This window comes from Octopus bimaculoides, chromosome 16, assembly GCF_046866305.1.
Source record: "Octopus bimaculoides isolate indiv1 chromosome 16, ASM4686630v1, whole genome shotgun sequence".
Lineage (NCBI taxonomy): Eukaryota > Metazoa > Mollusca > Cephalopoda > Octopoda > Octopodidae > Octopus > Octopus bimaculoides.
This window is the reverse complement of record NC_142943.1, coordinates 26,713,206-26,725,998: the sequence shown is the minus strand read 5'-3', so window position 1 is coordinate 26,725,998 and position 12,793 is coordinate 26,713,206. Positions and strand designations below refer to the sequence as shown.

Below are 12,793 nucleotides of genomic sequence, written 5' to 3'. Positions count from 1 at the left end.
AAGATGTTTTATATGACACATTCTACCAGCGTCCCAAGTTTGAAAGTGTTTCGTTAAGAAAACAAGTGTTGCCCGTCAAACCAAAAAGATCCCATATTAAACCTTTTAAAACGGTTGATGTATATTTACGCACGCAATGTACATGCTTTAAATGGGTCGAAATAATTATACGCCGCCTGACTTAGAACCTGTCAGTACCAGTCCACCTGCCTAGGCTGACTAGATGTTTCGTGTAAATATTTACAGCTCGATAGGCTGGTTACGTGTTTCATGTAAACACTTACAACTCGGAAGTAGGCTTTATTTTTATATAAGCTGTTGTTCTGGTGATTATACCCCATTAGCAATATAGCTTCCAGTCAACTCTAAACCAATCTACGTTCATCATCCCATACTGCCAGTACTCGCAGGGATTCTGCTATAACTGAATCTTTTGATCCTGCGCGTAATTTCCGGTCGCGTTCCACCACACTGAATTCGTCACGTTCGTCATCAACTTCATTGCTTTCGTCATCAGCTTCGTCGCGTTCGTCATCAACTTCGTCGCGTTCGTCATCGCTTCATGCCACTCGTGCTTCCTCGCGTTCTACTACTCCCTTTCCAGCAACATCGTCATCGCATCCTACTACTCCGGCTCCGTCAACTTCGTCGTCACGTCCTGTTTCATCGAATTTACGGTCGTCGCGCCAAACTACACCAAACTCCACCACCACACCAGTTATTTCTTTCGGCTCGGACTATGACTCGGTTAATGAGCAATTTGCTCGTTCAGAATCAGATGATTCCAATAGCGATGATGATATTCCAGTGAATCAAAGCTACAGGTGGGCAGTAGTGAATGGCCCTGGAGAACAGAATATCGTGTGACGATCGAGAAATAATTTCGTCCTATGGCATGGGTAAGCGCGGCACAAAAGCAAACCTTGAACATGGAAGTTCGCCATTGGAAATCTTCCACGAGTTTTGGGCGGATGAAATGTTCCAATATATAGCGACGAAACGAATGACTATACTGAAAGCCATCCCCAGGATATCAGATCCGGGCATGGCGGTAATTGGTTTCCAACCACAGGGGACGAAATCAAAGTTCTGCTTGCCCTGCTACTACTAATGGGTATCGTGAAAAAACCGACTCAGGAGTCATATTGGAATCGAGACCTAGCCACGTCGATACCTTTCTTTCTGGAAACGATGCTACGTGGTTGATTTTTGGCACTTCTTTTAAATCTATATTTCATTTCAAGCGAGAACCAGGATGATAGGATGCACAAAATATGTCCTATCGTTGACGAAGCGGCTGAAAATTTCAGAACGGTGTATGTTCTCATATAGGACATTTGTTCGGAGAGTTTGTGGAAATTCAAGAGAAGGCTCCGATTCAAATAATATAACCCAACCAAACGTGTTCGCTTTGGAGTCAAGGTTTATAAAGTATACCAGTCAAGTGGCCGAGCCTGTAGGTACAAGTGAAATTTCAAAATCTACACGGGTCAGGACAGATTCGATCTTCCAGCGCCTGTTCTAGCGTCAACTAATGTCGTGTTGTCACTGGATGAAAACTTGTTTCACAAAGGCTACAATATTTATATGGACAACTGGTTTTCCAGTCCAGACCTCTTTTTACAGCTGCAGGTGAGGAGAACTAATGCTTGTGGCACTGTGAAGACGCACAGGAAAAACATGCGACCCAATCGTCACAGGATAAAACTTCGAAAGGGAGAAACAGCGTACTGATGCACCGATAGTGTAATTCTCACCCTGGTATGGCGTGAGAAGGAAAAAGTTTCTATGTTATCCACAATGCATTCTGCAAACATGAAGGACACTAGGAAACAAGGTAATGCCATAATGAAACCGTGTATAGTGGTTTATACAATGAAGTGATGGGCGGGGTCGAGAAAATTTGTGAAATGCTCCAAAACTTTTCTTGTATATAGTTGACTTGCGTATCGTGAACTCACATTTGATTTGGCTGATGCTTGGCGGTGTGGGCGGTGTGGGGGATGACAAAGTACAGATCGTGCGGACGTCCCAATGACGAACTCTCTCCTCACCTCATAGTGAAAGGACATGGACATTTTCCACGACTGTTTTCCCCCACCGCCAAGAAGACAAATGCTTCAAACAGATACTCAACATGTAAAGTAAAAGGGAAACGTTAAGAAAATTGATACCATTGTTCACAATGTGATATGCCACTGTGTGTGACCCTGCTTTGAATTCTACCTCACTAAAGTATATTTTTGAATTCATGTGATAGTAAATACATTAAGTTGATTTCACGTGTGCTGTCGAATGATCTTCTTGAAGAATAATACCGCATCAACGTCCTGCACAGGGATATAGTCTAGGTAAATAAACAGTACTTGTGCTAAAGTGGTTGACGTAAATATACGCCAAACTCTTGCCATACATTAATTGCTGATCTCAGCCGAGACGATTACCATCGGTGCAACCGAATAGCTTGGTAGAAAAACCCGTTGTCATGGGGTTTATAAACATAGGCCTACACACATTCCAGTGTTTACAGAATTACCTGAAATATACACGACACACATACACACATTGGAAAGCACATGTCACAAACGAAACAAAACAATAACTAAACAATTTCTCCGAACTAATACAGACACTTTAAAATACTACAAAGAAAATATGCCCGGAGATAAATCTGTCAGCGAATAAATAAATAAATAAATAAATAAATAAATGCGAATTCCTTTCTGTTAGCCTAATGTCATCAAACACCTAAACCTTCAGGTTACGAGAAACGTTTTTATTCAAGGAATTCGGAGTCGGTTTTGGCCCAAGAAGTTAACGGTAAACAGACAAATCCATCCCCTCATATCAACGTCCAAGATCTTCATGTCTCAATGATAACAAAACAAAATTCACAGCGGATCCCATCACCTGGGGCAACAAGGGCCGCACATTCCAGTAAGGAGCCAGACTGGGAGAGAAAAATCAACTACTGATTCAAGTCTTCCCGAAACACAGGAGCTGGAAGTACTTCACAACCGGAATATTCCAACAAATGGCAATCCATGCTCGTCATCAAACAACTAAAAGAAAAAGAATGAAAAATGGTCCAGGGAAGATAATAAAGAAGTTCTTACGACCTTCTATCCTGCCATGTATTTCCCCACAAATAAATCTAATACTGAGCAAGGCTTCCTAAACTGGAGAGAGAAGTATCTTGAAGTAATATCCTTCATAGATAGTAACAAGCTTGCCAACGTCAGGAGAAACATTATAAAAATGAAATTACAAACTGAATTATAGATTGACCAGATTAAACAATCAGGGTAAAAGGAACGCAGTTTCAGCTAAGGAAGATACTACTGAGGAAATAATTTCAGACCAACCGAGGTCTCATGAAAATGAAATAATGATAAATAGAGTCAATATAACTGATAAGCAAAGTGAAATACTTCCTGAATCAGCCTTAAATACAAAGGAAGATGACAATCAAATAGATGAAGAAAATCACACAGAGATTGACCCAACTGAACTAGATGATCTAAAAATTCAAATCATGATTGAATGGCTGAAACTAGTATGAATGAACGTGACATTATCTCAAAAATTTGCGACTCTAACCAAATCCTGAAAGTAATTGGTAAAATCAACCTTGCGATTTAAAGATATAATTTTAGCTAATGATGTTGATATTACAGATCTCAATCACCGGTACTATGCATCCGCGAAAATCTCAATGATTCTATGTGGTGAAAAGATTAGAAAACGACAACATTCCCACAAGAGCCTATTTGGCAAGAGCGTATCCAACAGCAAATTCAGTCACTTAGGTCTGATACAGGATGTTTTAAAAACTTCAAATCTGTCAAGAATATCAAACTAACAAAAATCCGAAAATTAAAGAAAAAGTATAATATAAAATCCATACTAGATCACTATACCATTATAGAAACTGTCAAGCAAAAGGTATCTGCTAAAGCCGCTGGCATAGCACGGTATGAAAAAGGTGCTAGGTTCTTGAAGGGAAACAGTTTTTACAGGAAAATAGATAAAACATCAGTTACAGAAAAGTTTGTCCCATCAAAAGAAGTGCAGGAATTCTTGAATAAAATTTGGGCAAAAGGCAATCTGCGCAATAAAAAGGCCCCTTGGATTGATAGAATATCTACAGACCCCTTAGAAGAGCAAAAGTATGTGGGTTTCAATGAAGAGGATTTAAAGTCTGCTCTGAGGAAATAAAGTAAATGGAAATCCCCAGGAAAAGATAAAATTCATAACTTCTGGTTGAACGCTTTCCTAGACAGTCATGAACTGCTGAGAAAACTTTAACGAGCCTCTTGACTACATAATGATGTTACATTTTCGCTTCCGAAAAATGAAGAAACAAATAAAGCAAAACACATTTGACTCATAACGTGCATCACAACAATGTATAAAACACAAACATCTGTCTTCACTGAATACACTTATAACTTCTAAATAGAATATGGCGTCTTCTCTAATGGGCAAAAAGGATGTAAACGTGGGTCTTATAATTGTAAAGATCAGCTACCCATCAATAAGATGATTTTGGAAGATTGCCAAAAAAATCACAAGAACTTATCAACAGCCTCGTTTGACTATAACAAAGCTTTTGACAGTCTACCACATAGCTGGATTGAAAAATGTTTGGAAATTCCTACAATAGCACCTACTCAGCGAAACTTCTTACCTGATTTTGAATAGTGACAATGAAACTTTCGATGCTGGGAATGTAATAATTTCATTTGACATTTTCCACGGTCACTTTCTATCACCTCTTTTGTCTAGCCTTAATATTTCTTTCGGTATTGCTCGATGGTTTTCAATATAGCTATAACATTTTTGGTAAAATTATAAATCATCTCTTTTACATAGATCATTTAAAACTCATGGTTTTTATCATAAAATTCATTTCATAGAGCTCTTTCACTTGAACAAAACTGCTGTATAGTTTTCTTCAATATTTGGTGATATTGTTATGTGTGGGCACAGTTGAATAAGAGACCAATGAAAGTCCTTGTAACACCAAAAATGAACCGAAAGCCAGGATTATAGCAGTATGCACCAACTTAAACAAGAAGACTGCTCAGAAGAATTGCAGGGGATTCTGACGTCGTCTCGTGGCCGTGGTTGAAGCCAGTGAGTCGTTCATTTATATAATAAATTTACTCTTTAGTATTTCGAGATATTTTAATGTAATTTTGGTAAAATATCTGTTAAAATGAGCTGCGAGTGTTGTTTTCATTTGTGCGTAATTTAAACGCCCTTGTATATATATATATATATATATATATATATATATATATATATATATATATATATATATATATATATATACATATATGCAGAAATTTTGAATCCATACTGCAGCGTGACAGCTACAGTACTTTGTTCACTGGAACTGCGATTTCAATTCTAGTCATATGCACTATTCTCTAAAATAGAAAATGTATTAAGATTTGTAACACTGATCCCAGTGTAGTTGTATCATAGTATAATGATACTATAGAATATCTTTGATTTCATTATTTAAATCTTTAATCCTTTCAACAACTTTGAAATAGTTTTATGACATGGATACTAGGCAAAAGTGAAGAACGTTAAACCAGTGTTTTCTCATGAACAATTTTGTAAGGCTTGTTTTCCTGCGAAGTAAGGACGTAAGGACAAAAATGCAAAAAAGTAACTCTTAAGATGAAGAGGTGACAGTTCTATAGGAAACAATATAGTTTTCAAAGATTATAGGTTCAGTATTCCCTTTACACCAATCCCAGAAATAATTCTTTCAAAAAAGAAACATAACGTAAATTTATTTAAACCCCCAGCAATCTCTTGTTTTAAAATAACCAGGGAATATCCATGGATATGGTTGGTAATTTATATTGACCTTCTGCGGATCTTACACTAGTGATTTGCTATAAGGTGATTTAATCCAAATTTCTCACGAACCTCAGTGTATTTTTCTCTCTGTGTTGTGATAGTCTCGGTTTGTATTTTCATTATTATCTTAGGGAAAGGGAAAAAGTGAAGTATCCAGGATATTGGCAGAATTTTTGAAAGAACTGGTGGTGGAAACTGAGTAAAAATCTATAACTCATGTGTTGTCTTTAACCACTACTTCGATTCACATAAATAATTCAGCTGGATATCAGAGTCATCAAAGTACGAAAGACTCACAGAACCGGGCTCCTGTTATATTTGGCAAGAGATCTCTACTATATAACCACATCAAACCTTAATCTCTATCAAATAGTTGCACTATACAAAGGAAGAAAGAAGTTTAATATAGAATCAATTGTTGAGTTATATCCATTGCACACAAACTCTAACCAGAACCAGAAACTGGATCAAAACGTCAAACAAGAAACCAAGATGGTTGATAATATTTGAGAAGCGATGAAATATTGTCAAAGGAAAAAAGACTGAGGCAATGTAGAATATTGTATTTTCTCCCATAAACAATGAAGCAGAACTCATTCTCTATGGTCAGGTAGTCAAATATCTTATTCACTCGATATATACACTTTTTCGTTTCAAGTAAAATAGAAAACAAATACACATACGAAAGTCAAAAGCCCTTGAATATATTACTTCCCTTATTACAAAATTAGCATTCTATCATAATTGAAAATTATAGGGATCTTTTTCATGATGTCTTGATGTAATCTAATAATTAAATGTTACCACTTATAATTAATATTGAACTTTCAAACACCAACAATAAAATGTTATAAATCAATACTTATGTTATTATAGAGAAAGGATTAGATAAGAAGTTTAAAAAATATCTGAAACAGAAATTTACCTCCTTATTCACTAGGGGTTTTTTCTTCCGCACACAGTTCCATGGTGCAATACCAAGCGTTGTCACTCCATTCGTGGCAACCGCTTTACTTTCTTTACCATGTATAACTTCCCCAATATATTTCGCAACTCCAGTATGTAAGCCTTCAGTTATGATCCATGTATCTGCAAGACAAAAGATCAATAATTATATTCAAATATTGATTTCTTATTCTAAAACTACAGTAGGTGTTTGGACAAAATACCCCATGGTATTTAGTTATATTCCTTCACATTCCGACTTCACACAAAATGGTTGAATTTTTTTTTGTTCATGCAAACGTGATGAAATATGCATCGTTCATTAACTGGAGGTGATTTAAATATTGATACTTTTCTCATTATAGAAACAAGGTTATGATGAACTAAATGAAACTCAATTATTAGATTTTCAATCAATCCTTGACAAGACATATAAATCAAAAATACAACCCAAGTAGAATTTGAACTCATAACGGAAAGAACCAAAAACTAAATACAACATACATCGTTCAGTTCTTTTCAGTTATAATCATCAGCACCCTGCATTTTTTATTCCATATTGCTAACTTGAAATGTGTTTTGTTAGAGAGCAAAAGTAAAGTCTTAGATGGAAGTGTGACTTGGTTTCACTTATTGGCTCAAGTCTAGTAATGCTCTGAAATAGTACATGACTGTCACTCTTTCCATTTCACAATATCTCGAGTAACCTTTACATGGTCACTAGACCTTCAGAAAATAGCAATTATATCTCCCCCCTCTTCCCCTACTGTCTTTAAAAAGGAGAGAATACATTGAATCAAATAGTCTGACAAACCCTTTATAAGATGGGATGGTCATTGCTGGAATGATTTTGAACATAGGTTTGTTCATTTAAGCTGTGCCAGTACACCCACCTATGTTAGTGAGGAGTGGTGGCCCAGAGCAGGAAGGACTCAGATAAGGAGGATATACTCAATAACTTTAGATATTCACAGAGAGAGATTGGTGCAAGATACAGATAGTGTATCAGCAATACTCAAACCTGTGCAGTTCTTGGGGGATCTATCCTTAACATCTTCTGCCTCATACATCATAGAAAGGTTTAGGTATAGATCAGAATTTTTATTTCGGTCAGAAAACGAACAGAATAACATATATTTCACAGGACTTCTAAGACAGGTGGGAGGAAAATAGGACTGGAATTTGACCTAAATTCTTGCTATAGAGGAGATACCACTACAGGCATCCAAGGATCAGATGGTGATATTAAACTGAGTGATGGATGTAGTCTATCAAATCTCATTCACAAGTCTGTTTGCCGCATTGTTATAATCAAAGATAGTTGCTGCAAAGTGGGAATGAACTTGAAAATGCATAATTGCAAAGTGAAACCCTTAAACTCAAAACCATATTATTTTGGGATAATGATGAAATTGACTGGGCTTGATTATCGTTACTTGGTTGTTGTACGGTTCAGTCGTCAAAGTAAATAGTTTAATATACTGTGTGCTTGGTCAGTCAAGAATCTTCCCTTTTGTCTTTTTCTGTATATTTTGGCGCAGAAGCCATTACTGTGGAGATTTGAGATGCTGAATGTCATTCCCCATGATTTGGATTTGGAACAGATATATTTCCAACTGTCTGACAGGTGTCAACAACCCGACATATATCACCTGGATTACCTGGATGCATCAACAGGAACTCAGGTAAATAATAACTGATTATGCAGATCATTTCTAATTTCTGCCACCAATATGTCTGGAATACCTCTTTCCTTCGAATTTACTGTTCAGTCAACTTCTTGTTTGATCGATATTATGTTTCCATAGAATTCTTTTACTCTTTCGAATATTTGTACATCTTCTGTAAGTTGTTTTCCATCTTTGTTATTTAGACTAATGACTGTGTTGCATCTAATAGTCATCTTTTTTGTTTTGTGTTTCTTTTATTGCTTTCAATTATTACTTTGATCATCTCCATATTTGACTTTCTTTTATTTTCTCTGTTTCATTCATAATTGTTTTTTTTTATATAATTCAGTATATTCGATGTGTTGTGTAAATGAGTCTTGTTTCATTGCTCTTCGGATTTTCATGAGCTTGAATATGTCACTTGATAATGCTTGTTTCTTTGCCTTTTCCCTCTTAGAAGTAGTTTCCTTAGTTGCATCTTTTATTGTCTCAGTAATAATATTCCTTATCTCCTTGGTATTGCTACTGTCTATCTGGTCTCAAAACATACCAAATCTATTGTTCAAAGATAACTGGAATTCTGAAACTCTTGGTATGAAGTTTTCAAAGCTAGTTCTCTGTCACTTCCTTGCTTTCTTCTTCCTTTTATTTGTTGTGTTTATTTGTATTTTGCATTTGACAAGTCTATGGTCAGGTTAGTTGTTCACTTTGTTGTTAGTCTTCACTTCCAGACTTATATTTGTGTCGCTTGATAGTATGAAATCATACTAGAGAGAATTGAGAGGAGTCTGGATGAGAACACTACAGCAGAACAGGCAGGCTTCAGGAAAAAGTATCGCAGAATAGACTACATACAGGCTATAAACCAACTGAAGGAAAATGCCAAACTTAGAACATATCATTATGCTTAACATTTGTAGATTCGGGAAAAGCTATTCATTCCGTGGAAATTGATGATATGCTAAGAACAATAGAGGAAAAGCGAATCGAAAGAGACAACACAAAGTAATTAGAGAATGTGTACACCAGCTGCAGAACTACAGCAACTATCGGGTTGGCAAATAAGTTCCCACCGTTTTTTTTTTCAATTTTGGAATTTATTGCGTTTTTAAATTTTGGTATTTATTTTTTTTCCGAGAATTCTATTTTTGAATCATTTTGCAATCTATTTTGTTTTGTTTATGTTCTATTTAATTTTAGTTAATTTTTGTTTATTTTCAGATCATTAAAATGGAATGTCACGTGAAGAAAAACGAGCATTTTCGACAATTTCTTTTTTTTTTAATCAAAGTTCTAAGGTCGCAAAAGCTGCTCATGACATTTATGCTGTGCATGGAGAGGGTGCTATAGCTGAAAGAACCGCTCGTGATTGGTATGCCAAGTTCAAAAATAGAAATTTTGACCTGAAAGACGCACCTCGTTCTGGCCGTCCAGTTGAGTTCGATGAAGAGCGATTAAACCAACTTTTGCACGAAAATTCTTGTCAAACGACAAGGGAACTGGCAGAGAAAACGGAATGCTCCCAAACTGCTATAGAGAAGCATCTTCACTCGATGGGAAAGTTTCAGAAGTATGGAGCATGGGTTCCGCATGCTTTAAGTGACAACAACAAAAATCAACGAGCCACAATCTCCGCTGGCTTGCTTGCGCGTCACCACTCAACTCATGGACTCAAGCAACAATATCTTTACCGAATCGTTACTGGCGACGAAAAATGATGCGTGTATATCAATATGAAGCAGCGTAAGGAATGGCTTAGCCCCGGTAAACAAGCGACACTGCTCGTGAAACAAGATCTTCATCCGCATAAAACGATGTTGCGCGTATGGTGAGACTGGGAAGGGATTATCCATTACGAATTGGGAGCTTTGTTGGATCAATTTTTCGAGTCGAAATCGGGTAATTTCTACCAACGAGATATTGAAAATCTTGTTAAAAGTAGGGAAGAAGCTGCAAATAACAAGGGTGAATACATTATTGATTAATTAGATGTTATTTTTTTATTAAACCTTTCAAACAATTTAAATTTTAAAGAACGACGGTAACTTAGTTGCCAATCCAATATAAACAATGAAGTGATTGATGTCAAGACTGGTAAAGGAGTCAAAGAGACACTATATCACCCAAATTATTCACATCTGTATTAGAAAAGGTTGTTTAGAACTTGTATTGGTCAGATAATGGAATATGAATGGATGCATGCTAAATCAATTCAAATTCACTGATAATATTGTACTTGTTTTCCAGGAACATTAAAATATCAACAGAAAAGCTCAGAAATCCTCAGAAGAAAGCAAAAAATTGTAGACTCAGAATTAATACTAGTGAAACGAAGATAATCTCCAACCATCTAATCACAGCTGAAATGTAGTAATAGATGATGAAATAGTAAAACATATAAACCAATAAACTTACGTTGGACAAATAATCTGCTTAAAATATAAAAAATAATTTTAAAAATATTGAAGAATTGGGATGAGCATTCTTTGGTAAATTAAATCACATTGTGAGTAGTAACTTGTCTATGTGTCTAAAAAAAATTATCTTCAACTAGTGTGTGCTACCACGTATGCATCAGAAACCTGGCCTTTCCACAAGAACATTGGAAATATCAACACAAAGACCCATGGAAAGGAGAATGCTGAAGGTTGACAACATGGATAAGTGAACAAACAAGAATTACAACAGGATTAATGGATATTATCTGTAAAATAAAAACTCTGAAAGGGTCTTTCGCAGGATATGTGCTTTTAGAAGAAAGAATAATAAATGGAAAGAAAATTGACAGAGCATTCAACATGTTCAGAGATAAGAAGGAGGGAAAGACGTTGCGTAAATTGGAATGAAGATTTTGCTAAATTCTTCAACACTCAAAATGAATGAAGAAATCATTAAATTGTGGTTGGTAGAGAGAAAATACGGAATCCTTCGTCCATAAGCGGACTGAACACGTGCAAGAATAATGATCCGCCTTGCAATAACATAACGTTCAGATCATACTTAGATCATAGCGTTTTTAAATGATTTTACTCAGTTTAAGGTTGCCTTTCTGCATTTTACTAACCATAATCTTAAACCAATTTATTTAGTACTCTTCCTGCAGCAGTGTTTCTAATTGTTTATTATCCATAGCAGCAACTGTCGCAGTGGTACCGCTACTGCTGTTTTCATCCTCCCCATATATTGTCTTACTGTTATTACTTATTTTCAGAGCATAATCAAGATTAGCTCCATGATTCTGAAGTATGGGCAATGATTTTTGTGGTTTTCTTTTTTCCTTTAGAGTATTCTAATCGATCATCACATATGTAACGCAGTTTTTTCAATTGCATGAACTAAAAGTCGTACGGGGACGGGATAAACTACCTGCATCAACATGCTATAAAAGCAGGTAGTAATTTTACCTTGTACTTGTTCTTAGTGCAAGTTTTGAAGAGTGCAGTTCGATTTTAACAGCTATTTTTTCAAAGTTATAATGGAAGTGACAAAGGCGCATATTCAGCATATTTTGCTTTATCAATTCAATAAAGGCAACAGTGCAATGAAAAGTGTGAAGAATATTAATGTAGTGTATGGGGATCGGACAATAAGCGTAAGCCAGAGTCAACGGTGGTTCCAGAAATTCCGAGCCGGAACCTAGAGCCTAGAAGACGAGCCTTGTCCTGAAAAATCTGTAGAACTCAACAATGACGTCCTGCAAACTCTGGTGGAACAAAATCTCATCGTAACTGTTGAGGAACTGACAGATAAGCTTGATTTGGTCATTCATGCGTTCATCGATACCTGCGTGCCATCGGAAAAGACAGCAAACTGGATCAGTGAATTTCACACAAACTTTCCGAGTCTAATCTCGCCCAGAGCATGAATGTGTGCTCTTCTTCGCTGTTCTGTCTCACGAACAAACTTTTTTTTATCAAATAGTGACTGGTGACGAGAAATGGGTTCTCATTAAAAATGTCAAGGACCGAAAACAGTGGTTAGGGAAAGGAGAAACACCGGCAGCTAACCTAACGAGTGGCTAACTCATTCTCATCCCCATCTACCTTGGACAAAGAGTATCCAGAGTTAGAATACTCAACATCCCAGCAGCGATAAACATTTACTGGTTAGTGGCTGCAATTCTCCTCGACGTAGAAGAGAAAATCACGATTCTGCAAATACAGACGCTTCGACCGACAAGCTTTCATGTCCATTTTCGGTGGGAACGAGATATACTTATCTCCATGCCAACCGAGAATGGAAGATGGAACGGCGATTTGATGCGGACTACATTCCCGGATCAAGAACGTCAGGTGGTA

General features: G+C 36.5%; 1 protein-coding gene across 8 annotated transcripts in view; it reads right to left on the bottom strand.

Moving 5' to 3' along the window:
• Positions 1–12,793, bottom strand: part of LOC106871768 (uncharacterized) — a 1,221,261-nt gene that overhangs the window by 949,734 nt on the left and 258,734 nt on the right. For all 8 annotated transcript variants that reach the window (XR_016244689.1, XR_016244690.1, XM_089364843.1 and 5 more), the window contains exon 15: positions 6,806–6,969. Coding sequence is in view for 6 of the 8 variants with exons in the window: in XM_089364843.1 (XP_089220969.1) it covers positions 6,806–6,969 (164 nt within the window). In the remaining 2 variants the exon portion in view is untranslated. The remainder of the gene's footprint in view (positions 1–6,805; positions 6,970–12,793) is intronic.